Source organism: Felis catus, chromosome E1 (genome assembly GCF_018350175.1).
Source record: "Felis catus isolate Fca126 chromosome E1, F.catus_Fca126_mat1.0, whole genome shotgun sequence".
Lineage (NCBI taxonomy): Eukaryota > Metazoa > Chordata > Mammalia > Carnivora > Felidae > Felis > Felis catus.
Genome location: NC_058381.1, coordinates 43,644,511 through 43,671,157, shown reverse-complemented (window position 1 = coordinate 43,671,157; position 26,647 = coordinate 43,644,511). Strand labels below are relative to the sequence as shown.

The 26,647-nt window shown below is 48.9% G+C and overlaps 3 protein-coding genes and 2 long non-coding RNA genes across 55 annotated transcripts in view; 4 read left to right on the top strand and 1 right to left on the bottom strand.

Annotated features, from left to right (window-relative positions):
• LOC105260083 (RAD52 motif-containing protein 1-like) overlaps nucleotides 1–26,647 on the top strand; it is a 345,360-nt gene that overhangs the window by 145,499 nt on the left and 173,214 nt on the right. For 48 of the 49 annotated variants that reach the window (XM_045044315.1, XM_045044311.1, XM_045044309.1 and 45 more), the window contains one exon: nucleotides 90–175. The exons of the other annotated variant lie outside the window; for it this stretch is intronic. In XM_045044315.1, the coding sequence (XP_044900250.1) occupies nucleotides 90–175 (86 nt within the window). The remainder of the gene's footprint in view (nucleotides 1–89; nucleotides 176–26,647) is intronic. 49 annotated transcript variants of the gene reach the window in all.
• On the top strand, nucleotides 8,404–11,622 carry LOC123381869 (leucine-rich repeat-containing protein 37A3-like). Its single transcript, XM_045044337.1, is given in 4 exon segments — nucleotides 8,404–9,347; nucleotides 9,725–9,793; nucleotides 9,796–9,834; nucleotides 10,828–11,622. Coding segments are annotated over 4 exon segments (1,050 nt in total). The 5' UTR covers nucleotides 8,404–8,459; the 3' UTR covers nucleotides 10,882–11,622.
• LOC109497006 lies at nucleotides 15,849–26,190 on the bottom strand. Of its 2 annotated transcripts, XR_002738061.2 has the most exons (4): nucleotides 26,088–26,190; nucleotides 18,826–18,912; nucleotides 17,148–17,492; nucleotides 15,849–16,240 (listed from the first exon to the last, which is right to left on the bottom strand). It is a non-coding gene; the product is annotated as an uncharacterized LOC109497006 (long non-coding RNA). The 2 variants fall into 2 exon arrangements; XR_002738064.2 differs by lacking the exons at nucleotides 15,849–16,240; nucleotides 26,088–26,190 and adding an exon at nucleotides 22,494–22,556 and having other exon boundaries at nucleotides 17,354–17,492.
• LOC111557772 lies at nucleotides 20,095–24,904 on the top strand. Its single transcript, XR_006589405.1, has 2 exons — nucleotides 20,095–22,728; nucleotides 24,524–24,904. It is a non-coding gene; the product is annotated as an uncharacterized LOC111557772 (long non-coding RNA).
• Nucleotides 26,173–26,647, top strand: part of LOC123378959 (pleckstrin homology domain-containing family M member 1-like) — a 37,687-nt gene continuing 37,212 nt past the window's right edge. For both annotated transcript variants that reach the window (XM_045044334.1, XM_045044335.1), the window contains exon 1: nucleotides 26,173–26,325. The gene's annotated coding sequence lies outside the window, so the exon portion shown is untranslated. The remainder of the gene's footprint in view (nucleotides 26,326–26,647) is intronic.

Below are 26,647 nucleotides of genomic sequence, written 5' to 3'. Positions count from 1 at the left end.
CTAAGCTGAAGTCAGACGCTTAACTGACTGAGCCATCCAGGCGCCCTCTTTTTTTTTTTTTTTTCCAATCCTTATTCACTTTATTTCAGAAAGTGGTAAAATAGCTGTGGAATACAGACCCTGTGAAGAGATCACAGATGCCAGTACTGAAGACGAGCTAAAGGATTTAATTCAAGTATGTGGAGATTAAAGTTCAGGGGTGACATAGCCACTGTAGCCATAATGTAAAGCAACCAGCAGAATTTGGAAGACTTTAGTATTAGCTCTATCATCCTTTGGGAAATGTGAAACTCAGAAACTGCTTTTGACTGCAGGGGATTTCTGGGGCTTTTCCTGAAGTCCTGACCCTTGGCTCTGACCCCTTATTTGAAATTTGGAGAGCAAATTTCATCAGAGCACTCCCACAGTTGTGGACATAGGAGAGGACACAAGCCTTTTAGAGCTCCCCTCAAACAGAATCTCAAGGATTTGGGAATAGAGTCACTATGGCCTTAAATGTGATTATACTACAGCGTTTGAAACCATTATGCCATTCAAATAGGATGTGTCAACCAGATGTCGGCTTCTCATATATATCTTGCATGAATATCTTGCTGAAGAACTTTTCTGTAAATCACTCACATGGATGCCCTGAATTAGGGATTAAGTTGCCAAAATAATTTCTTTTTTTTTTTTTTAATATATGAAATTCATTGTCAAATTGGTTTCCATACAACACCCAGTGCTCATCCCAAAAAGTGTCCTCCTCAATACCCATCACCCCCCCCTCCCACCCCCCATCAACCCTCAGTTTGTTCTCAGTTTTTGACAGTCTCTTATGCTTTGACTCTCTCCCACTCTAACCTCTTTTTTTTTTTTTTCCTTCCCCTCCCCCATGGGTTTCTGTTAAGTTTCTCAGGATCCACATAAGAGTGAAACCATATGGTATCTGTCTTTCTCTGTATGGCTTATTTCACTTAGCATCACACTCTCCAGTTCCATCCACGTTGCTACAAAAGGCCATATTTCATTTTTTCTCATTGCCACGTAGTATTCCATTGTGTATATAAACCACAATTTCTGTATCCATTCATCAGTTGATGGACATTTAGGCTCTTTCCATAATTTGGCTATTGTTGAGAGTGCTGCTATAAACATTGGGGTACAAGTGGCCCTGTGCATCAGTACTCCTGTATCCCTTGGATACATTCCTAGCAGTGCTATTGCTGGGTCATAGGGTAGGTCTATTTTTAATTTTCTGAGGAACCTCCACACTGCTTTCCAGAGCGGCTGCCCCAATTTGCATTCCCACCAACAGTGCAAGAGGGTTCCCGTTTCTGCACATCCTCTCCAGCATCTATAGTCTCCTGATTTGTTCATTTTGGCCACTCTGACTGGTGTGAGGTGATATCTGAGTGTGGTTTTGATTTGTATTTCCCTGATAAGGAGCGACGTTGAACATCTTTTCATGTGCCTGTTGGCCATCCGGATGTCTTCTTTAGAGAAGTGTCTATTCATGTTTTCTACCCATTTCTTCACTGGGTTATTTGTTTTTCGGGTGTGGAGTTTGGTGAGCTCTTTATAGATTTTGGATACTAGCCCTTTGTCCGATATGTCATTTGCAAATATCTTTTCCCATTCCGTTGGTTGCCTTTTAGTTTTGTTGGTTGTTTCCTTTGCTGTGCAGAAGCTTTTTATCTTCATAAGGTCCCAGTAATTCACGTTTGCTTTTAATTCCCTTGCCTTTGGGGATGTGTCGAGTAAGAGATTGCTACGGCTGAGGTCAGAGAGGTCTTTTCCTGCTTTCTCCTCTAAGGTTTTGATGGTTTCCTGTCTCACATTCAGGTCCTTTACCCATTTTGAGTTTATTTTTGTGAATGGTGTGAGAAAGTGGTCTAGTTTCAACCTTCTGCATGTTGCTGTCCAGTTCTCCCAGCACCATTTGTTAAAGAGACTGTCTTTTTTCCATTGGATGTTCTTTCCTGCTTTGTGAAAGATGAGTTGGCCATACAAAGATTACAGCTTTGTAGTAGAGGCTACAGTCTGGGATTGTGATGCCTCCTGCTTTGGTCTTCTTCTTCAAAATTACTTTGGCTATTCAGGGCCTTTTGTGGTTCCATATGAATTTTAGGATTGCTTGTTCTAGTTTCGAGAAGAATGCTGGTGCAATTTGGATTGGGATTGCATTGAATGTGTAGATAGCTTTGGGTAGTATTGACATTTTGACAATATTTATTCTTCCAATCCATGAGCAGGGAATGTCTTTCCATTTCTTTAAATCTTCTTCAATTACCTTCATAAGTTTCCTATAGTTTTCAGCATACAGATCTTTTACATCTTTGGTTAGATTTATTCCTAGGTATTTTATGCTTCTTGGTGCAATTGTGAATGGGATCAGTTTCTTTATTTGTCTCTCTGTTGCTTCATTGTTAGTGTATAAGAATGCAACTGATTTCTGTACATTGATTTTGTATCCTGCAACTTTGCTGAATTCATGTATCGGTTCTAGCAGACTTTTGGTGGAGTCTATCGGATTTTCTTTTGGCTTCCAGTAGCATGATAAATAGTTCTCCATCCCCTCACTCTCAATCTAAAGGTGTCCTCAGGTCTAAAATGAGTCTCTTGTAGACAGCAAATAGATGGGTCTTGTTTTTTTATCCATTCTGATACCCTATGTCTTTTGGTTGGCGCATTTAATCCATTTACATTCAGTGTTATTATAGAAAGATACGGGTTGAGAGTCATTGTGATGTCTGTATGTTTTATGCTTGTAGCGATGTCTCTGGTACTTTGTCTCACAGGGTCCCCCTTAGGATCTCTTGTAGGGCTGGTTTAGTGGTGACAAATTCCTTCAGTTTTTGTTTGTTTGGGAAGGCCTTTATCTCTCCTTCTATTCTAAATGACAGACTTGCTGGATAAAGGATTCTCGGCTGCATATTTTTTCTGTTTAGCACATTGAAGATCTCGTCCCAATTCTTTCTGGCCTGCCAAGTTTCAAAAGAGAGATTAGTCACGAGTCTTATAGGTCTCCCTTTATATGTGAGGGCACGTTTATCCCTTGCTGCTTTCAGAATTTTCTCTTTATCCTTGTATTTTGCCAGTTTCACTATGATATGTCATGCAGAAGATCGATTCAAGTTATGTCTGACGGGAGTTCTCTGTGCCTCTTGGATTTCAATGCCTTTTTCCTTCCCCAGTTCAGGGAAGTTCTCAGCTATAATTTCTTCAAGTACCCCTTCAGCACCTTGCCCTCTCTCTTCCTCCTCTGGGATACCAATTATGCGTATTTCTTTTTGTGTATCACTTAGTTCTCTAATTTTCCCCTCATACTCCTGGATTTTTTTATCTCTCTTTCTCTCAGCTTCCTCTTTTTCCATAACTTTATCTTCTAGTTCACCTATTCTCTCCTCTGCCTCTTCAATCCAGGCTGGCGTCGTTTCCATTTTGTTTTGCATTTCGTTTAAAGCGCTTTTCAGCTCCTCGTGACTGTTCCTTAGTCCCTTGATCTCTGTAGCAAGACATTCTCTGCTCTCCTCTATACTGTTTTCAAGCCCAGCGATTAATTTTATGACTATTACTCTAAATTCAGTTTCTGTAACATTATTTAAATCCTTTTTGATCAGTTCATTAGCTGTTGTTATTTCCTGGAGATTCTTCTGAGGGGAATTCTTCCGCTTGGTCATTTTGGATAGTCCCTGGAGTGGTGAGGAGCTGCAGGGCACTTCCCCTGTGCTGTGGTGTATAAGTGGAGTTGGTGGGCGGGGCCGCAGTCCGACCTGATGTCTGCCCCCAGCCCACACTGGGGCCACAGTCAGACTGGTGTGTGCCTTCTCTTCCCCTCTCCTAGGGGCGGGATTCACTGTGGGGTGGTGTGGCCCATCTGGGCTACTTGCACACGGCCAGGCTTGTGATGCTGGGGATCTAGCGTATTAGCTGGGGTGGGTAGGCAAGGTGCACGGGGGCAGGAGGGGCAGGCTTAGCTCACTTTTCCTTAGGTGATCCACTTCAGGAGGGGCCCCTCTTCCGTGGGCCTCTCGTCTGCGCTTGGCTCCGGAGACTCCGTTCTGCTAATCCTCTGACGGTTTTCTGTTTATTTACGCAGATGTAGTTGGGATCTAAGTGATTAGGTCCCAAGTTTAAACGTCAAATCTTTCCAAAGAAATTGGAAACTGCCCAACAGCAGGAGAAGAGCTTAGACGAGGTTGAGAGTGTGGGGAAAAAGTTCCTGAGAGTGAACAAGGTCATGAAGGGCCCAAAGGGCATACGGAAAAGGCACATAAAAGAACTGAGACGTCAGAACATCCAGAGGAAACAGAACGGCCAGACGTCTGTGGAGAACATGGCCAAGGAAAGAAGGCTCAGGGAGCCATCGCCAGGGGAGCTTCACCTGGCGCACAGGCCCAGCAAATTAGTGGGAAGCTCCTTCAATACAGAGCCTTCTGAGCACAAGGCAGCGGTCCATTCTTTCATGAAGCAATACTTTTTGCGCAGGCCTTCTGCCACCCCCGCTCCAGGAAAGAAGAGTCCGGAGACCATCGCCAGGGGAGCTTCACGTGGCGCACAGGCCCAGCAAACTAGTGGGAAGCTCCTTCAATACAGAGCCTTCGTTCGTAGATGAGCAGAAGGCAGCGGTCTCTTCTTTCATGAAGCAATACTTTTTGGATAGGCCTTCTGCCACACCCGCTCCCAAGGAAAGAAGGCTCAGGAGACCATCCCCAGGGGAGCTTCACGTGGTGCATAGGCTCAACAAATTAGTGGGAAGCTCCTTCAATACAGAGCCTTCGTTCGTAGATGAGCACAAGGCAGCGGTCTCTTCTTTCATGAAGCAATACTTTTTGGACAGGCCTTCTGCCACCCCCGCTGCCAAGAAAAGAAGGCTCAGGAGACCATCGCCAAGGGAGCTTCACGTGGCGCATAGGCCAGCAAATTAGTGGGAAGCTCCTTCAATACAGAGCTTTTGTTCATAGATGAGCACAAGGCAGCGGTCTCTTCTTCTATGAAGCAATACTCTTTGGATAGGCCTTCTGCCACCCACGCTCCCAAGAAGAGAAGGCTCAGGAGACCATTCCCAGGGGAGCTTCACGTGGCACACAGGCCCAGTAAATTAGTGGGAAGCTCCTTCAATACTGGGCCTTCGTTCATAGATGAGCACAAGTCAGCGGTCCATTCTTTCATGAAGCGATACTTTTTGGATAGGCCTTCTGCCACACCCGCTCCCAAGGAAAGAAGGCTCAGGAGACCATCGCCAGGGGAGCTTCACGTGGCGCACAGGCCCAGCAAATTAGTGGGAAGCTCCTTGAATACAGAGCCTTCGATCATAGATGAGCAAAGGCAGCGGTCCATTCTTTCATGAAGCAATACTTTTTGGACAGGCCTTCTGCCACCCCCGCTCCCAAGGAAAGAAGGCTCAGGAGACCATCCCCAGGGGAGCTTCACGTGGCGCATAGGCCCCACAAATTAGTGGGAAGTTCCTTCAATACAGAGCCTTCGTTCGTAAATTAGCACAAGGCAGCGGTCTCTTCTTCATGAAGCAATACTCTTTTGACAGGCCTTCTGCCACCCCGCTGCCAAGAAAAGAAGGCTCAGGAGACCATTGCCAGGGGAGCTTCACGTGGCGCACAGGCCCAGCAAATTAGTGGGAAGCTCCTTCAATACAAAGCCTTCGTTCATAGATGAGCACAAGTTAGCGGTCCATTCTTTCATCAATAATACTTTTTGGATAGGCCTTCTGCCACATGCACTCCCAAGGAAAGAAGTCTCAGGAGACCATCGCCAGGGGAGCTTCACGTGGCGCACAGGCCCAGCAAATTAGTGGGAAGCTCCTTCAATACAGAGCTTTTGTTCACAGATGAGCACAAGGCAGCGGTCTCTTCTTCTATGAAGCAATACTCTTTGGATAGGCCTTCTGCCACCCGCGCTCCCAAGAAAAGAAGGCTCAGGAGACCATCCCCAGGAGAGCTTCACGTGGTGCATAGGCCCAACAAATTAGTGGGAAGCTCCTTCAATACAGAGCCTTCGTTCGTAGATGAGCACAAGGCAGTGGTCTCTTCTTCATGAAGCAATACTCTTTGGACAGGCCTTCTGCCACCCCCGTTCCCAAGGAAAGAAGGCTCCGGAGACCATCGCCAGAAAAGCTTCACGTGGCGCACAGAGCTAGCAAACTAGTGGGAAGCTCCTTCAATACAGAGTCTTCGATTGTAGATGAGCACAAGGCAGCGGTCTCTTCTTTCATGAAGCAATACTCTTTGGACAGGTTTCTGCCACCCGCGCTCCCAAGAAAAGAAGGCTCAGGAGACCATTCCCAGGGGAGCTTCACGTGGTGCACAGGCCCAGCAAATTAGTCGAAGCTCCTTCTATACAAAGCCTTCGTTCATAGATGAGCACAAGGCAGCGGTCCATTCTTTCATGAAGCAATACTTTTCGGATAGGCCTTCTGGCACATGCGCTCCCAATGAAAGAAGGCTCAGGAGACCATCCCCAGGAGAGCTTCACGTGGCGCATAGGCCCAGCAAATTAGTGGGAAGCTCCTTCGATACAGAGCCTTCGTTCATAGATGAGCACAAGGCAGCGGTCCATTCTTTCACGAAGCAATAGTCTTTTGACAGGCCTTCTGCCACCCCCGCTCCCAAGGAAAGAAGGCTCAGGAGACCATCGCCAGGGGAGCTTCACGTGGTGCACAGGCCCAGCAAATTAGTGGGAAGCTCCTTCAATACAGAGCCTTCGTAGATGAGCACAAGACAGCGGTCTCTTCTTTCATGAAGCAATACTTTTTGGACAGGCCTTCTGCCACCCCCGCTGCCAAGAAAAGAAGGCTCAGGAGACCATCGCCAGGGGAGTTTCATGTGGCGCATAAGCCAGCAAATTAGTGGTAAGCTCCTTCAATACAGAGCTTTGGTTCATAGATGAGCACAAGGCAGCGGTCTCTTCTTCTATGAAGCAATACTCTTTGAATAGGCCTTCTGCCACCCACGCTCCCAAGGAAAGAAGGCTCAGGAGACCATCCCCAGGGGAGCTTCACGTGGCGCACAGGCCCAGGAAATTAGTGGGAAGCTCCTTCATTACAGAGCCTTCATTCATAGATGAGCACAAGGCAGCAGTCTCTTCTTTCATGAACCAATACTCTTTGGACAGACCTTCCCCACACGCGCTCCCAAGAATGCTCAGCAGACCATCCCCAGGGGAGCTTCACGTGGCACACAGGCCCAACAAATTAGTGGGAAGCTCCTTCAATACAGAGCCTTCGTTCGTAGATGAGCACAAGGCAGTGGTCTCTTCTTTCATGAAGCAATACTCTTTTGACAGGCCTTTTGCCACCCCTGCTCCCAAGGAAAGAAGGTCCAGTGACCATCGCCAGAAGAGCTTCACGTGGCGCACAGGCCCAGCAAACTAGTGGGAAGCTCCTTCAATACAGAGCCTTCGATCGTAGATGAGCACAAGGCAGTGGTCTCTTCTTTCATGAAGCAATACTCTTTGGACAGGTTTCTGCCACCCGCGCTCCCAAGAAAAGAAGGCTCAGGAGACCATTCCCAGGGGAGCTTCACGTGGTGCACAGGCTCAGAAAATTAGTGGGAAGCTCCTTCAATACAAAGCCTTCTTTCATAGATGAGCACAAGGCAGCGGTCCATTCTTTCATGAAGCAATACTTTTTAAATAGGCCTTCTGCCACCCCCGCTCCCAAGGAAAGAAGGCTCAGGAGACCATCCCCAGGGGAGCTTCACGTGGCGCATAGGCCAGCAAATTAGTGGGAAGCTCCTTCAATACAGAGCTTTGGTTCATAGATGAGCACAAGGCAGCGGTCTCTTCTTCCATGAAGCAATACTCTTTGGATAGGCCTTCTGCCACCCGCGCTCCCAAGAAAAGAAGACTCAGGAGACCATCCCCAGGGGAGCTTCACGTGGCACACAGGCCCAGCAAATTAGTGGGAAGCTCCTTCAATTCAGAGCCTTCGTTCATAGAGGAGCACAAGGCAGCGGTCTCTTCTTTCATGAAGCAATACTTTTTTTTTTTTTAATTTTTTTTTCAATGTTTATTTATTTTTGGGACAGAGAGAGACAGAGCATGAACGGGGGAGGGGCAGAGAGAGAGGGAGACACAGAATCGGAAACAGGTTCCAGGCTCTGAGCCATCAGCCCTGAGCCTGACGCGGGGCTCGAACTCCCGGACCGCGAGATCGTGACCTGGCTGAAGTCGGACGCTCAACCGACTGCGCACCCACGCGCCCCGAAGCAATTTTTTGGATAGACCTTCTTCCACACGCGCTCCCAAGGAAAGAAGGGTCATGAGACAATCCCCAGGGGAGCTTCACGTGGTGCATAGGCCCAGCAAATTAGTGGGAAGCTCCTTCAATACAGAGCCTTCGTTCGTAGACGAGCACAAGGCAGTGGTCTCTTCTTTCATGAAGCAATACTCTTTGGGCAGGCCTTCTGCCACCCCCGCTCCAAAATCCCCACCTGACGTGAAAAAAAAAATAAAAAGACTTCATGTACAGCGTTTTTGTTTCAGAAGATGCAAATGCTAGAGTTAGAAATAGGAAGGCTTTCGGACCAGCCCCACACCCCAGAAAAACACACCGCTTTCATAAAAGTCGCTCCCGTGTGGTCCACAGAACACCCAAGGCCAAACTGAATCGAAAGTCCAGAAAGGAAAGTTCACTGAGTAATAGACAGCTGCTTGCAAAGAGGCCTCCATCCTCTGCAGTCAGGAGCCTCGTAAATTCCCCTTCACGAGAGGATTTTTCATCTCCGGGAGAACTGAGTCCTCAGAAAAATCCTTTTCCAGAATTATTTGCTCCTTCAGGAACTTACAGAGAAAACACTACTGCAGAGAACACTACTGCCCAAAATGTTTCTGACGAAAATATTTCTACAGGAAACACTACTGTGCCAGAACAAACCCTCCCTGAATTCACAAACCCTAAGAATCTTTCCACTGCTAATTCTACTGTTACTGCAGACAACTCTACGCCGACCGTTAAACAAACCAATGATACACAATGGGAATACCACAATGCGGGCACTGGCTTGCCCCCAAAAGCCACAGGCTTCACTGTGTCAAAGCTCTCGTCCTCAGGTGATCTGTTTGAAATTCAGTTAAACCAGCAGCTACAGTCCCTCATCCCCAACAATGACGCGAGAAGCCTCATTTCTCATGTTATCCGGACTTTGAAAATGGACTGCTCTGAGACCCACGTGCAGCTGGCCTGTGCCAAGCTCATCTCCAGAACAGGCCTCCTGATGAAGCTTCTCAGCGAGCAGCGAGAAGTAAAGGTGTCCAAGGCAGAGTGGGATACGGACCAATGGGAAAATGCGAATTATATCAATGAGAGCACAGAAGTCCAGAGTGAACAGAGAGGGCAGGAGTCAAGGGAGGTGAGGATAAATCCCAAGATGTGGGGTCTCGACATTTAGGTGGTTTAGGACATGGACCCAAGCACAAGGACCAGGGGCTCCTGGTCCGGGTCTTGGCCACATAATTTTGGCTAAGGCAGTGATCTGCCACTTTGCTCATTTAGGAAACAGTGCCGCTGTTCCCAGAGTAGACAAAAAGAGGACCTAACATACAAGATACATAAATTCTTCAAGAAAATGCTAATGATTAACATTACATATCACATTAGATTTGGTATATTCCTTAAGAGCCTATAAGCGATTCATCGGAAAGAATGGGGTTTTAGAATCGTTAAAGAATAGTTAACTTTCATCCTATCTCTGTTTCCTAAAAAAAATGTTCTTTCCTTTTTTTTTAGCTCACAAAAGAAGTTCTAGGCTATGGCTATACCAACAAACTCATCTTGGCAATATCTGTGACTGGTAGTAGTTTGTGACGGTTTTGATCCTAGTTTTCTGTCTCATTGAGGTAAGGAGAACAATTAATTCCGATTCCCAGACTATATTCCTTCTTTATAATAGATTCAGAACCCACAAACTGAAAATCAAAGCCACTTTCCCACCTATCACGACTTGATATCCCTCTTCAGTCTGGAGGACTGAGATATGCTTTGTCCTTTTATTGCAAAGTATATTCCAGGGATTTTAAAAGGAACCCCACTGCCGGGAGACATCTGTGGATTGTAACCAAGATAACAAGCCATTAGCTTGTTCTGAGACATTAGGTCTAAGAAGGCCACAGTTGACACGATAGTAAAATTTCTTCAACTCAAAAAAATTATGTCGATTCGATGCACTCACCAGTCATCCTCCTACTACCACTGATTTCTTTCCTCGTTGGCTAAAATGATGAGAGAGAAATAGTCTTCACCTCCACGGAGCCATCAGTCATCTTGGAAGAAAGGGCATGGCTTAGAGATAAAAGCGTCATCTTGTTGATTAATTAGATGTACCTACAGCTCTCTCCTCCACTTTGCAAGGCATTGTGTAAACAGGTTCAGTTAAAACCCTGCAGCTAAAATCCTGCATCAGGCTACTCAAAGCTTGTCATAATTACAGTTGCCTATTCCTGGAGCTTGCCTGTTTACCTTTTATTCAATTATGTATGAATTGAATACATATTCAATATATTTATTCAAATATACATCCTACTCTTGTCCTTGACTTTAAAACAGTGCTGCCGTTTAGGTTTCTGGTAGACACTTTTCTTTTCCTCCTCCCAAGAATTTTTATTAGGAATTATCTGATGACTGTGATCGGAGACAGTCAGTAAAATGTATTACGAGCTGCACACAAGTTAGGTGTTATTCAAGAGTCAAAGGACTGTTAAACAAATTCCTGTCCTAGGAAAAGTTATCATCACACTGGGTAGATAAGACCTAAAATGCAAAGGAATGAATAAAGATGTGGAGGGAGTGATTATTGTGATGGGTAACTGTGATCATGTTTTCCTCCAAAACAGATTTGTTATCATAGAGCAGCAGTCAAGGAAGGTAAAGAAGGAAGCTCAAGGTAAATATTAGTCTGGCAATCGTTAAAGTAGAATTTTAGAACTAGATTTTCAAACTCATCTATTTCAATCCCCTTGTTTTACAGCCAGGAAATCACCAAAGGCAGAAAGGATACATATTTGGCCTAATGCTTTGCCTGGATCCAGCAAAGTTAGCTGCCCAGCCAAACCCGAGTTAGAACGGGACTGGCACAGAGCACCTGCTCACTAGACCTTTAAAGAAAGATCTTGGGGGGACGGGGGTGGAAATGTTCAGACCCGTTCCTGCTGGCGGTGGGCATCGGGCCTGGCCACAGACCTTCTCAGAGGCTCTGGACAAGGGATAGGGAGGGCCAAAAGTCGTGGGGTGAAGGGGCTAGTCTTCAAGCATGATGGAAGGTGGAATACATGAGTCCCTCCTATAAAGTGGGGGGGGGGACTTCCTTCTTCCTCCTTCTGGTTTTCGAGGCCCCGCTCTCCACTCCCTTTATCCAGACCCAATAGAATTTGAACTGGGAGAGGCCTTAGATAATCATTTATCTCTTCCTTTTATAATAATGAGATGGAGAAGGAGAAAAGGAAGATGTCTTGCTGGACGGTTGTATCACTAGTACCACTAGAACCAGAAAGAAGATGGTTCCTTTCCAGTTGGGCACGGCTCTGACTACACTGGTCTTGGGCTGTGAACTGCATTTTATGTCACAACTCCGTGCACACGTACCGTATAGACATAAGTACCTTCTAAAACAAACTTACCATACACTCTGATTCTTTCTGTTCTGTTTTTTTTTAAGTTTATTATTTATTTGGGGGGGGGGTGGAGCAGAGAGAGAGAGAGAGAGAGAGAGAATCCCAAGCAGGTTCTACACTATCAGCACAGAGCCAGACACAGGGCTCAATGTCACAATCTGTGAGATCATCACTTGAGGCAAAATCAAGACTTGGGCTGCTCCCCTGACTGAGCCACCCAGGTACCCCCTATTCCGTTTGTATTCAAAAAGAGTATTTTGTGTTTTAGCGCTAGCCGTGCGTGTGTTTTAAGGTGATTTCACGACTCACTCCCTCATCTGCCTGCAGTGTGAAAGTCAGTGAGCTAGATAACTGCTGGTTGGACTCAGGCATTCACTCGGTGCGATTCATCTCGTAAGCTAAAGCAGCTAGGAAAATAGAAACACCTCCCCACCCGCCAGCAAATGATGCCTGGGAGGCTAAGCCTGGCGGGGACTGATGTAAAATGCTTCTGGAGAGAGTTAGGTGCTTCTGCCGTGTGGTCACCCAGTTTGTTGACTGCACAAGGGCACTTGGCCAAGGGCCAGAAGGTGAGCAGGGTGAAAATCCTGCCTATACTTCATGTCAAGTTACATACAAAGGTCTCCCAGGGACACTGTGGGGCCATTATGGACAGACACAGGAAAATTCTGAAAGCCCAGCATGTATGGAATTATTTCTGAGATCCCAGGTCTGTGTTGATTTTGCTTCTAATAAGACTGGAGAAATACATTGTGAGAGGCATGGAAAATGGTACGAATCACTAATTGTCTGTGTCTGTGTTTCCTTCAAGGGGCTTCTTTGGATCTCTGCAGCATAAGAGACGCTCAAAGGAAAGTGACAATCAGGTAAATCTGAGGAGGATAAAGTACCGTGGCTGGAGAAGGCAGGGGAAACAGGCCTAACATTGTCCTTTCTGTTTTCTAGGAGGGCTTTTTCTGGAGAAGGCGGCCACTTTGGCTTAGGGACATGTACAGACCTCTCAATGCCACACGCAAGAAAAACATGGCAAAGAAGCTACACGACAAGGATTCTTCAGAGGAAGATGAGATTTTCCAGATGGAACTAGGGTACGTGATTGGGGAAGATTTTCTCTAAAATGGGGAAATTATGAAGAGTTGAATTGTTCCTTTCGAGAGTCAAAGCCTTGGCATTCTTCTCCTTTTCCCAGGGAGGCTGGCAAAGCCACAGCAGAGAAGGCCACAGATTCCACTACTGAAGAGCTGGGGGACGAGAGTGAGACACTATGTGAGGTTGTCACAGAGTGAACGCCGTCCTGCCTCAGGCCACCTACAAAGTTTACTTTCCGATACTGGCTTCTCAGCATTGCTTGTAAAATACTTGTTTTTCTCCTATTGAAATGTCTAAATCCATACCCAATTCTAGCCACGTGGTAAGGAACTAAAACGTAAACAGTTCGATATTTATCTGCAGACAACAGGGGCCACAGGCGAGAGAAGCAGGGCTGAAGCCAGGGTCCCTCGTGGTAGCCAGTATTTCCACAAGACACAGTCTGGGCCAAGTAGGGTGACTGGGCGTCTCTCCCTCATTTCCCTGATACAGTCAGTCTCTGGAAACTGGAGAACGTATCTTCAAGGGGCTTAGACTATTAAGTGAATTAACAGCTTATTCTGGTGCTCTCTCCCCTGGCTCACCAAATACCAGTTATCCACAACGCGCTTGACCCCCTGCCCATAGAGGATCGTCTCTTTCTGGCCCCTCCGTAAGGTCTCTGGGGTTGCCAGTATATTTGGATCGCTGAGCCTACCTCCACTGTCCGGCTGAGGCCTGTCTTTCTTCCCAAGAGCTCGAACTCAGACACAAAATGTGTAGTTGCAAGTAGGGTGTTCCTCAACCTTACAAGCTAGTAGATAATTCCCATTGGGTTTTTTTGTTTGTTTTCTTTAAAAAAAAAAAAAAGTCCCCACCCTCAGAGAGCTGGCAGGGAGATGCTGGAGGGTTAGAGTAAAGAATGTGTGAGAGCAGTAATTACCCAGGACTGCCCTGCTCAGGCCGTTATTTCAGAAAACTTATTGGCGGGGGCACTTACTGGTCACCTGTACCACACTAGCCTCTGCTGACCCCACTGAGGGTCGGATGCGTGCGGCTGGGCTCTCTCCAGTTCAGCCCAGCACCACACCTACCACTGTTTTCCTACCCAGCTCGGATCAGGGCTGCACGATTCCAAGAGATAATGCAGCACAACGTGCAGAAGACGCAAACATCCCTCCACTTCTGCAGAGGAGGGCGTTAACCAGTCACATTTGGGATGTTGGGAGGAGTCGGGGTGCCTGGGTGGCTCTGTCCGTTGAGCATCCGACTTTGGCTCAGGTCATGACCTCATGGTGTGGGAGTTTGAGCCCTGCATTGGGCTCTCTGCTGTCAGCACAGAGCCCACTTCAGATCCTCTGTCTCCCTTTCTCTCTGTCCCTCCCCCCAGCTCACACACTGTCTCTCAAAAATAGATAAACGTTAAAAATAATGAAGTCATCTATACTTTCTGAGTAAATGAATGACAGATTTTAGAAAAAGGACGTCAGAGTCAAAATACAGTAGTGAATCAAAGAAATCCTGAATGAACAAGGTTTGATAATCGCTTTTCTTAATGTCTGTTTATTTTGAAAGAGAGCAAGGGGGGAGGGGCAGAGAGAGAGGGAGAGAAAGAGCCCCAAGCGGGCTCCATGCTCAGTGTGGAACCCGATGCGAGGGACTCGATCTTACGACCGTGAGATCACAGCCTGAGCCGAAATCAAGAGTCGGATGCTTAACCGACTGAGCCACCCAGGCGCCCCTGACAATCTCTTTAGATGCCCCCAAATAAATGCTGGTGGCTTAGCGGTAGGTGATGGAATATGGCACCAACCGCTGGCCACCAACAGAGTCCCCCGAGGGGACAGTAGGACTGGGGCACAGCCCAGCAAGTTTGGCAGGGTTGGTAGGAACGGTTCCAAGCGGAGTGATTGGCCCATCAGTGCCTCTTGGGCTTTATTAGCTTGCTGCTGCTGGGCAAGGACACCTGTTCTCCTGGTGCCTGCTCCCGTTCCCCCAGCGTTTTAGTGAGAATGGCCACCAAGTGTCTGTCTCTGTGTGGTGACTTCAGTGAGCCAACAAATAACTGTGTTGAAAGCACCAGACTAGAGAGTAACAGTAATGGGAAGCAGCAGCAGCAGCTAGGTCACTATTTGCCTACTTGGTGTCAAGGCCTGGGTTGGGCGTGTTGCAGTCTTAATTTCGCCCAACAGTCCGTGAAAACATACTTTATTATCCCCATCTGGCAGATAAGGGGACAGGGCTTAAAGGATGTAGGTAACCTGTTCAGGTGCCCAAAGCCGCAAATCCAAAACTGCCAGGTAGGAGTTTAATCCAGGCCTGTTAACTCCAAAGCCTGCTGACGGTTATACTGCCCTGCTGCAGGGTGCAGGGGTACAGAGACGTCTAAGCCATGGTTACCATCAAAGAATCAATAATTACAACTATGAGGATGGTGGCAGCTACTGTTTGTTGAGCACCTGCTTTGAGCCAGGCGCACTACCAGGCCCTGTAGTCCGTCTTAGGTCACAAGGGCAGAAACTCCTCATGCCAGCTCAAACTCCTTAATGAGCTGGGTGGAGCGGGGGCTGGTGGTGACTTTTTGAATAAGAGAGGTGGACACAGAGACAGAGCTGACGAGAAACCAAGAAGACCCATCTGTGCATCGTTGGGCTTCCCGAAGTGTGGGCCGGGATTCTAGGCAACTCCATTCTCCTATTTTGGAATATTTCCAGTAGCGCAAATGTGGTTCATAAGTGAAGCTTAGAAAATGTTGTTTCTATAACACTACCTCAAATTTGCACAATACTTTTCAGTCTCAAATGCTACCCTGCCATATTTCTTTTAATTTCTTTAATATTTATTTTTGAGAGAAAGAGAGAGAGAGCATGCGGGCAGAGAGAGAGGGAGACACAGATGTGAAGCAGGCTCCAGGCTCTGAGCTGTCAGCACAGAGCCCGATGCGGGGCTCGAACCCATGAACCACGAGATTGTGACCCTCTCTGCCACTCCTCCACTCGCACTCTATGTCTCTGTCTCTTGCTCTCTCCAAAATAAACATTTAAAAAAAAATTTTTAAAACAATAATAAGCATTTATTCCTCAAAAAACGTCTTTTTTAATGTTTATTTTGAAGAGAGAACAAGAGAGAGAGTACAAGCAGGGGAGGGGCAGAGAGGGAGACATAGGATCTGAAGCAGGCTCCAGGCTCTGAGCTGTCAGCACAGAGCCCAATGCGGGGCCCGAAGCCATGAATGGTGAGACCATGACCTGAGCCAAAGTCAGACGCTCGACCAACTGAGCCACCCAGGTGCCCCATTCCTCAAAAGTTTTGAGTCAAAATTTCGGGAATAGCTTGGGCACTTCTGCCCCTGGGTCTTTGGTGAGATTCTCAAGATACCACAGGGCTGCAGTCATCTGAAGGCTTGACTGAGTCGGAAGGGTCCACTTCCAAGGTGGTTCACTCACTTAACATGGCTGTCAAGGGGGTTGGAGGGAGGCCTCAGATCCTTGCCATATGAGCCTGCCCACATGCTGTTTGACTGAATGTCCTCACAGCATGATGGCTGGGTGCCTCCAGAGTGAGTGATCTGAGAAAGAGAGACAGAAATGACAGAAGGTATCCTTCCTGTGACCTCACCTCAGACGGCACAGAGCAGCATTTAGCAGTGACTTAGTCACTAAATCCAGTTCACATTCAAGGGGTGGGAATTGAGACCCCACCTTTTATTTATTTTTTTTTCAACGTTTATTCATTTTTGGGACAGAGAGAGACAGAGCATGAACGGGGGAGGGGCAGAGAGAGAGGGAGACACAGAATCGGAAACAGGCTCCAGGCTCTGAGCCATCAGCCCAGAGCCTGACGCGGGGCTCGAACTCACGGGCCGCGAGATCGTGACCTGGCTGAAGTCGGCCGCTTAACCAACTGCGCCACCCAGGCGCCCCAAGACCCCACCTTTTAAAGAGAGAAGAGTCGGGGTGCCTGGGTGGCTCAGTTGGTTAAGCATCTGGCTTCAACTCAGGTCACGATCTCGCGGTCCATGAGTTCGAGCCCTGCGTCAGGCTCTGGGCTGATGGCTCAGAGCCTGGAGCCTGCTTGGGATTCTGTGTCTCCCTCTCTCTCTGCCCCTCCCCCATTCATGCTCTGTCTCTGTCTCAAAAATAAATAAACGTTAAAAAAAAAAAATAAAGAGAGAAGAGTCAAAGAATTTGTGAACATATTTTATTTTTTATTTTTTTCCAGCACTCATTCAGTAGATCTTTATTTTTTTTCAATATATGAAATTTTTTGTCAAATTGGTTTCCATACAACACCTAGTGCTCATCCCAAAAGGTGCCCTCCTCGATACCCATCACCCACCCTCCCCTCCCTCCCACCCCCCATCAACCCTCAGTTTTGTGAATATATTTTAAAACTACCATAGCCAGGAAAACAAACCATTCTAGATATTTCAAACACACACACACGCAAAGGTCATACAAGCAATTGGTGCTCACCACTGGTGGGGCTCGCGGTGGTGAAGGTCAGGGCCGGGGGGGAATCGCACCACTAGCTCTCAGGTTACTTTACCACAGTTGCTTTCCATAGATTCAAAGTTGCTGCTGCCACTCAGTCAGGAAACTTCGGGAAGCCACTGCTGGGGTCACTACAGCCCCATGGCCCCAGGCCTGACTGGTGGGGAGTATGGACTCCAACATTCAGCCTGCATGTCTGCTGCTGCAGAGGAGAAAAGCATGGCTTCCGCCTCCTTCCCGCCTTCCAAATTTCACACAGGTACGCTTTATTGGCAGAATTCTGCTGTCGAGGGAATCCGTGAACTATGGTTCGTGGGTGTCCAGGACCTGCAAAGAAGGGGCTAGAAATGGGTGTCAAGAGCCGACCAACATTATCCAGCAAACCCCTCCTGATGGGTGGGTGTTCAAAGGCTTTGTAAAAGGGGGGTGGTGTCCACATGGAGTAACCTGGTGGTCGTGTTTCTAAGTCAGAAACCCTGAAAGGTGTCATTCTAGCTGGCCAGCAGGTGAGGCGCTGGATGCTGACGACATACACTCATCCCCAGAGGTGACTGGAGAAGCGCCTGGAGTTGATTCTTCGTTTCATCTCTGGAACGTTCTCACTGGAATTAAAGCTGGGTGGACTATTGGCAATGCAGTATCTGAGAAAACATAGCCCCCATTCAAAAGGGCTGCCAGAGAAAAGATCTCCACAGGGAAACATGATTTCTCAAAATCTAGCCTTTGGACCTCTATACGCAAACATCCCTGGGATGCTTACTTAAAAAGCCGATCCTGAAAATAATTTAATTTCAAAGGCTGTTGGGGCACCTGGCTGGTTCAGTCAGTTGAGCGACCGACGTCGGCTCAGGTCATGATCTCACGGTTCTTGGGTTTGAGCCCCACGTCGGGCTCTGTGCTGACAGCTCGGAGCCTGGAGCCCGCTTTGGAGTCTGTGTCTTCCTCGCTCTCTGCCCCTCCCCCACCCCCCTGCTTGCACCCTGCCTCTCTCTCAAAAATAAATATTAAAAAAAAAAATTAAAAGGCTGACCCTGCACACCTCCCCCGATGAAAATAAACAAAAGCAGACACTACTTAAAGTAATCCAGACAGAGTTCAGTCAGTAACATAGTATTGCAGTGCCGTAGGGGAAAGGGTTCATCGTGAGCAGGCACCCAACTGGGATTATTACAGAGGTGATGGGAGATTTCACAGGGAGAATGAGGGACTAGGGAAGGGAATGAGTGGGGGCTCTATAATCAGAAGTGAAAGATGACAAAAAGCAGGAAGGGACGCTGGCCCATAGGAGACCCATCTGGCTTTGCTGACACTTCTCAAAGTTAAGCTCCTGCCCTCTCACAGAAGCTGGGAGACAGGGGCCCGATCTTCAGGCGTTGGCTGGACTAAGCAGCCAATCCTTTAGACAGCCGGGAGTTTTGCAGGCAGGCACTTTAAGGGAGGCTAGGGTCCTACTAGGGATGCGGCCACGAGCTGCCAGCAACCATGCCCGTGTGTGTTCAAGTCTTCACAGGCCAGGCAAGGTTGAATCAAGAAGAGGGCTCGGAGGAGCCTGGCGAGCATTTGGAGAAAGAATCTGTCACCCTCCGAACCCACATGCCCACCCCTCCTGAGCCCATCCCCCAAACAGAGGGACCACTTTGACAGGCCTTTTTATGCTCACCAAACTACTGAAGTAGGACAAGGCGGACGGGGAGGTGGGGGAAGCAGAGGTTCTCCGGCTTCTTCAGGGCTGGAGGTCAGCAGGGATCTGCGGGCGGGAGACGAAGGCAGAGCAGATTGAGGATGACCAGGAGGCTCAACTGGATTCTTAACCTGGGAGTCCCGACTGGTCATGCTGGCCGGCTCCTGCCCCCACGGAGGTCAGGGCCTCTCAGTCCTGAGGAGCACCAGGCACGACCAGCTCTGGCTCCTGTGGTCCTGGTGGGGGTATGTTGTTGAGACCTGGGGGATGGTGTGGAGCACCAGCTGGGGGGCGGGAGCACACTCATTCAAGAAGAAGAAAAGTCCCGAGGCCCGAAGCAGAGGCAGGAATGGTGCTTAGGCTGCATGTGTTCCAGGGCAGCGGCAGAGGGCGGTCTGGCGCCACACTGTGGACGAAATGAAGATTTCAACAGTACAAAGGCCTCATCTGGACGAGGGCTACACCCCAGGGTGGTAGAGCAGGAAAACAGAAGGAGCCTGGCTCCCTGACATAAGAGCCCCGAACCAGCCCCAGATCCAGTACTTAACCGGATTATCATATGAGAGATCAAGAAGCTGCTTCTTAAAAATATTTCTTTTCAATGTTGACTTATTTTTTTTTGAGAGACAGAGACAGAGCATGAGCAGGGGAGGGGCAGAGAGAGAGGGAGACACAGAATGTGAAGCAGGCTCCAGGCTCTGAGCCGTCCGCACACAGCCCGACACAGGGCTCGAACCCATGAACGGCAAGATCATGACCTGAGCCGAAGTCAGACACCTGACCGACTGAGCCACCCGGGTGCCCCCGAGAAGCTGTTTTTTAATTTAACCCACTGTTGGGGCGCCTGGATGGCTCAGTCGGTTAGGGGTCCGACTTCAGCTCAGGTCAGGATCTCACCGTTCGTGGGTTCAAGCCCCACATCGGGCTCTGTGCTGACGGCTCAGAGCCTGGAGCCCGCTTCGGACTCTGTGTCTCCCTCTCTCTCTGCCCTTCCCCCACTCAATCTCTGTCTCTGTCTCAAAAAGAAATAAACATTTAAAACCAAAAAGAATTAAAGGGCGCCTGGGTGGCTCAGTCGGTTAAGCATCCAACTTCAGCTCAGGTCATGATCTCGCGGTTCGTGAGTTTGAGTCCCACGTCGGGTTCTGTGCTGTCAGCCTGTCAGCGCAGAGCCCGCTTTGGATCCTCTGCCCCACTCTCTCTGCCCCTCCCCCGCCTGCATTCCCCCCCCCTCCCCGAAAAAAAGGATTAAAAAAAAAGAATTAAAAATATTCACTTAACCCACTGTTGTGTCGGGTCTCTACTGCAGCAGCTGAACCTGTACGTAACCTGATAACGGAGGGAGTCCATGTATCGGTTCTCTTTTGCCACAACAGTGCTAATAAACCATCCTCAAAACTCAGGAGGCTGGGAAACCGATTCTGACAGGTTGGCCGTCACCGCTGTACTCTAATGCCCTGCTGGCTGGATCGGCGCGGCTTCTCGCTGCTGGTCTTGTCTCCCTGTGTTGCTGCCGGGACCCAGGCTGAAGAGGCAGCGGCTACCCAAGAGAAGCGTAAGAGAGCAAGCACTCTCGCTCTCTTCGAGCCTAAGCACGGAGCCTCTTCGAGCCTCTTCGAGCCTAAGCACGGAACCGGCCCCAAGCCCCAAGCCAGGGGATGGGAAAGTACACTGTGGCCACGAGGAGACACAGCAGGAGCGGGGATGCGGGGAGGGCCCATAATTCTCTCTCCTAGAATGTGACAGAGTCCTGGGTTAGAGGCTACGACACGGTGGCCCTGCTCTTCTAGGCGTCACCTACGAATGGCGCGGAGTGAAAGATAGCGTCCGTCCATGTGAAGACTCAACCGCAGGTCTCTATTAGGTCAGGAGCCCTGACAAGACAAGAATCACATCTCCTTCCTCTTCCCAACGCCTAGTGCCAGACCCTGCCCTCAGGGCTGACTCAGGGATATTACTGGGTGACTCTGAGACCATTTCTTCACTCTCTGCATAGGATTCCTTATGTAATACAGACTGACCTCCTACAGGTCAGCACACAGTGCTATGTGTTTGTCCCCAAAGCTGCAAAGGGACCGTGCCATTGGGAACTGAGATGTGTACCTAGGTCTGTCTACACCGCATCCTGGATCCACTGCCTCCCAGAGGGACCTCCAGAAGAAAGGACTTCTACAAGTTAAATATCGCAGACTTCACACTCCAAAGGAGAACCGCTTGAAGAGAGCCATGGTTGACGCTAAGGAATGCCACCATCACCACAGAATTCCAGGCACCGGGCATGTGGGTAGAAAGTATATTTTAGGGCAGTGACTCCTGGTAAGTCGTTTCCTCCAGACCCTAAAACGGACTATTCAATGTCAAGCTGTCTCAGGCTCAGGCTGATAACAGGGCAGCCATAGGGGACCTAGTGGGAGCTGCGTTGTCACGGTCCAAGTCTGTACACACCGCTTGTATAACCTGCCCAAGTTCGCAAAGACAATATATCAGTCGCCGCTCTTTATGCTCCAAGTGAAAGAAATCCAACTAAAATATGCTTAAACCAAAAATGTCATACAGTGTATCGGCTCACATAACCGGGAAGCCTAAGATCTTAAAGCTGGCCGCACCTAGCGCTCAAACGTCATTCTCTCCCCAACTGTCCCTCAGTTGTGCTTTCCTCCATGATGGCTTCAGGCTTCAGGATGCATGCCCCAAGACTGCAAAGATAGTCGTTAGTAACTCCAACTCTCCACTGAGGTTGAGCAAGCCTCATAAAGGAAAGCCAGTCTTCAAAAAGCCTCTGATTGGTCTGCTTGGACCCTGTATCTGGTAGGAGGAGACCCTGATTGGCCAGCCATGGCCACGTGCACCTGCAAGGTGGGCCTTAAACCGGTACTTCAGTCTCTGCTAGGGCACAGGAACTGAATAGAAAGTCAAGAGAGGGGTTGTCTCACGGCAAGTTGAGGGGGTGAGGTGACAAATGGAAGACCAGACATTGAGGCTAGACTGAACTAACCCTAAGCCTAAACTTTGAACAGGCTTTCACACGTTCATAGATGCTATTGTGAGTAAAACACAAATTCACTTAAGAGCAGGAGTGCCCTCATGGTAACTTTTGGTCTTTCTGTATTTTTTGTCCCAACTAATAGATATCGAAAGGATACCTACGATCACGAGCAGGTCCAAAGACCATTTATTTTTTAATATTAGAAAGGGATTCTTAACTGCAGATTAAGAGAGAGAGTAAAGAAAGCAAGAAGAGAAGGGAGCCAGGAAAAGCCCAGCCCAGGAAGCAGCGAAGGAAGGTTCCAGGACAGCAGCGTATGACAGGTCAAGGAGGTAGCCGAGGGAAATGGCACTAACTGTCATGCCAGAGCACTGGAGCGGAGTGGAGGAGTGATCGTGGCGGGCAGCACAGAAAGAGAAGGAGAAGAAATTAAACCCCGGGGGGTCAGGGGACAGAAACGAGTGCCATCGGACTGCATGAGTAAGCTCTGCGGTGAACAATACTTACCTGGTCACAATTCTGCAACCACTATCAATCGTGGGGCAAGAGTGACAAGAATAACCCCAAGAATGGAATGGGTGGGGGGTGTTAAAGACCTAACTCCTTGCCTGTGTTGCCAGGAAGTCCACAGACAGTGTCTAAAATGGAGGAATCAGAGCACCTGGGTGGCTCAGTCGGTTGAGCGTCTGACGTCAGCTCAGGTCACGATTGCACGGTTCGTGGGTTCGAGCCCCGCATCGGGCTTTGTGTTGACAGTGCAGAGCCTGCTTGGGATTCTCTCTCTCCTCCTCTCTCTTTCAAAAAAAAAAAAAATTAAAAAAAATCTTTTAAATGGAAGAATTAAGAGCTAGAAACACAAGATAGGTGGAGATAAGCACCCGACGATCCAGCGAGAGGTAAGGAGGACCGAGGACTGGTGAGCTGGCCCAGGAGGGTGGGGATGGTCGGGGCAGGAGGCTGCTGCGGGTCATTCTGTTTCCTCACCATTTCATTTCGTACTATTTGAACTGTACACTATGTGTGATAACATCTGGGAGGCTTAAAGAGTCCATTCTTTTGTCAACTGCACCTCAAAGCTGTATTGGTGTCCAACTTTACTGAGATAGAATTGACAAATCATTTTTACGAACCCTTTAAATCCGTTTTTTCAAAGAGAGTGGGAAGCACCAGCTTCCTGCAACAGAAGCCATGAGAACATTACCTATTCCGATTTCAAAAGAAATGGTGGCATTAGTCCTACTTAGATGATTTCGGTCAGAGACCAAGTAAGGATACATCTGGGGTTCAAACAAGAGAGGCTCTCACTCCAGTGCTCAAAGACCAGTTAGAAAACGGAGATCTGACTGGACTGGGTAGGTACAAATTAGCCAAAACTGTAATAATAATAGTAATAATAATAATAATATAGCTAGTTATCCTCAAGTGCTTACTTCAGACCAGAAACCATCCTGAGGATATTATCTTTTTTAATCCTCATGGCAACTGATATTTTCCCCAATTTACAGATGAGGAACTGAGGCTCAGATAGTTTGGGGAACTTCCCGGAAGTCACACACTCTGGCCCCTCTGCCTGAGGCGAAGGGGCCTCAGAGTGTTGTGATTTACTTCTCTTTTCTAACCACCAATCAAACTTAGAAGTTTCTATCTCTGGTGCCATCTCGAGGGGCCTATGAAAACCACTGACTGTGGCAGTGGTCTCAGGCCCACACTTGCTGGGTTGTGCTGGGCCCGCGCTGTCTTAGGGAAGGCCTAGAAAACGGTATGGGGTAGAGCCGGTATTCAAACCTAAGCATTCCTGGCTCCAAAGCCCACTTGCTCGGCCACTGAATTATGCTAGTTCTCCAGCTAGAATCAGAGCTGGGTGAGGATCCCACCTGTGGTAATTATGAGTTGTTTGGCCTTGGGCCCCCAAGTTCCTTAACCTCTCTTAAGCCTGTTTTATCATCTATGCCATGGGGATAACAATGGTGCCTACCTTCAGGGTGGTCGCTAAGGATAAATCAAAATTCCTATCTGGCAAATAGGAGCCTCTATTTTCCACACCTGTTAAATCCCTTGCCCTTCAGCTCCTAGGTTACAGAGAGATTCTCACATTTTCTCACCCTTCAGATCCACGGGTGGTAGGGCAAGAGACAGAAAAGGTTTGGGTCAAGGCTAAATTCCTGGACCTCATCCCAGAGTGACTCTCCAGGGCAGGGGCGGGGTTCAGGAATCTACACCTTAGACCCCCGAGAAATTCAGATGCCTGCAGTTCTCCTGCCTGGCTTTGAATGACTACGCATAGTGCTTGACATCTGACAGACCAGTGCCTTTGTGAGCCTCTGAGCCCTTCCTGCACTGGCCTCCAGCTGTGTCTGTGCCTCCTCCCTTTCCCCATTGCCCAATCTGTCTTTATCTCCCCCTTCCATTCTAATCCCCCTCCCCTTACTCTGGCCTTACTTCCTAGCTTCCTCTCCACCTCTCCGTGCACCCTCCCCTGAGCTCAGTCTGCATTCCTACCCACCAGCCTTTTCTCTACCAGTCTCTTGGCCAGCATCGCCCTTTCCTGTGTCCACCCGGAAGGCTCAGATCAAAGGTGCTTCCGCCAGGATAACCTTCCAGGCCTCTTCTCTGGCACCATGGCACTTTGCGTGTACCTTTATTATTGCTCAAATACAGGGTAATGGGAGATTTTTTTTTTTCCGGCCTCAGACTACCTGGTGGACTCGTGGCCCATGAATGGTGGAAACGTGCGCCAGAGTAAGATGGAGGGAGGAAGACAAGCCCGTAGACTTTGCAGAGCGGCCGAGAGGCCTAAGAAGTAAGAGAAGACCAGGAGACAGGGGCTCCTGAAAAGATCGACAAGAGATTACCATGCGGGGTTCCCACAGCTTTTGCGGACAGCGGCTGCGCAAAAATTCATTGGAAGAACTGAGGAATGTTGCTGGCTCCATCTGGGGGAGGGCATGCTTGTATCAAGACACTGATGCTCTTGATGTGCTATAATTATAACCAGAAACACTATCCTTTTGCCCAGGAAGCTGGATTTCCTAGTAAATTCCTTACTTTCCAAGTTGTTTAATGCTAAGATAATGCTTTGCTTCTGTGTCCTTATTTATTTATTTTTAATGTTTATTTACTTTTGAGAGGGAGAGCACAAGCGAGGGGGGGCAGAGAGACAGAGAGACAGAGAGAGAGAGAGAGAGAGAGAATCCCAAGCAGGCTCTGCACGGTCAGCGCAGAGCCCAATGCAGGGCTGGAACTCACAACTGTGAGATTGTGACCCGAGCCGAAGTCAGACACTTAACCGACCGCGCCACCCAGGCATCCCTCCGTGTCCTTATTTCTAACTTTCTGTTCAACTGTTAACCATACTAAATGTACTCAGATTCATCTAGTCTAAAATCGAGGAGAGGTGGTTCTCGCTCCTAGAGAGAGAATTATTGAAGAGGCAGCCGGCACACACTCAGGTGCCACATCTCCAACAGCTGGTTTTATAAATGGAAACAGGCACTGGGACCCCTTCTTCTCCCCTTCCCAGAAAGGCTGATGGACAGCCTGGCCCAGATCAGTGGAGCTTTCTTCCAAGAACTGTCCCCTTCCCAGACCAGCCCTGTAGACACCCCCAAAGTCCCCCTGGACCTGCAGGTAGCAGTACCTCTCCACCCCAGTACTCACGCCACACTCAGGCCCTGAGATCCCATTTGACCTAAGCCTGCAGGTATGAAGCGTCCAAAGCACAAGACATCTCTCCCCACCCCCACCAACACACACTCTTGACCTTTTGTTCTGAGTCCATGTGAAAGAGAAATATCAACTCTACCAAGTAAAGGAAACAAACAACTTCCTGGCTAGATGAGAATAACCAGAACCTTAAGCTTCATGCCTGGGGGCTGACGGGTACCTAAAGGTTCTCCCTTGCTGACAGTGGTGATCAAAACCTGTATGCTTTTCCTGAGAACCACCAGGCGGGAAGCACCTACTGCACTGATGCCCTCAGGGAGGCAAAACTAGGGTAGACGTTATTGGTCCGATTTTACAAGTGGGAACCTTCCGGGCAGGAGGCCAACAGACAGCCTCAATGGTAGATAGTGCTGTGCCCAGGCAAGGTCATGAACCCAGAAGGAGGCCGGGATCTAGTGAGACGCACACACTGCTGGGGGCGGGCAGTAGGACACGTTCCGCCCGACACTGGTGGGCTAGCCTGGTGGCCTCCCCTCTTCGTGAGCCTCTCGCATCTCGGGTCGCAGAGTCCCCAGCCTCCCAGATCACTCACCTGCTCTGGGGCTGGTAACTTGGGCTTTCCCGAGCGCTGGCCCCGCCCCGAGGCTCCGCCGGCCCTGCGATTGGCTCTGCGGTCCGGGGGCGGGGCCGGACGCCGAACCAACGTGATGGCGTCAGGCGCCGCGAGCGCCGTTTCCTGTTGTCGCTGGCCGGGAGGCCGCAGCGCCTGGTCGGAGGCTTAGGGGCTGCCGTGGCCAGGAGTGCCCCGCGCCCCCTCCCCGCTCCCTCTGGTGAGTTCGGGGTCAGAGGGCGAGGAGGGTGAGAAGGGACGGCGGGGCCGAGACGAGAACGGGCGATGTCCGTGATCGCAAACCCTTGGTTGCTTTGAAACTGTCCTGCTTCAGAGCCTTTTCCCTTCCCCGCCTGAGCCCCGCACCCTACCCCACTCGGACCCGAGCCTTCAGCCCAAACAGCCAGTGCTGACCCGTCCCCTTCCTCTTCTTCAGCCGTGACCCGAGCCCAGCCCTTACCCTCACCCCTTCACCACTGGTCTTGCGTAAGTGCAGCCACGCTCGACCCCACGGTAGCCCACTTCCAACCCCTAGGACAGCC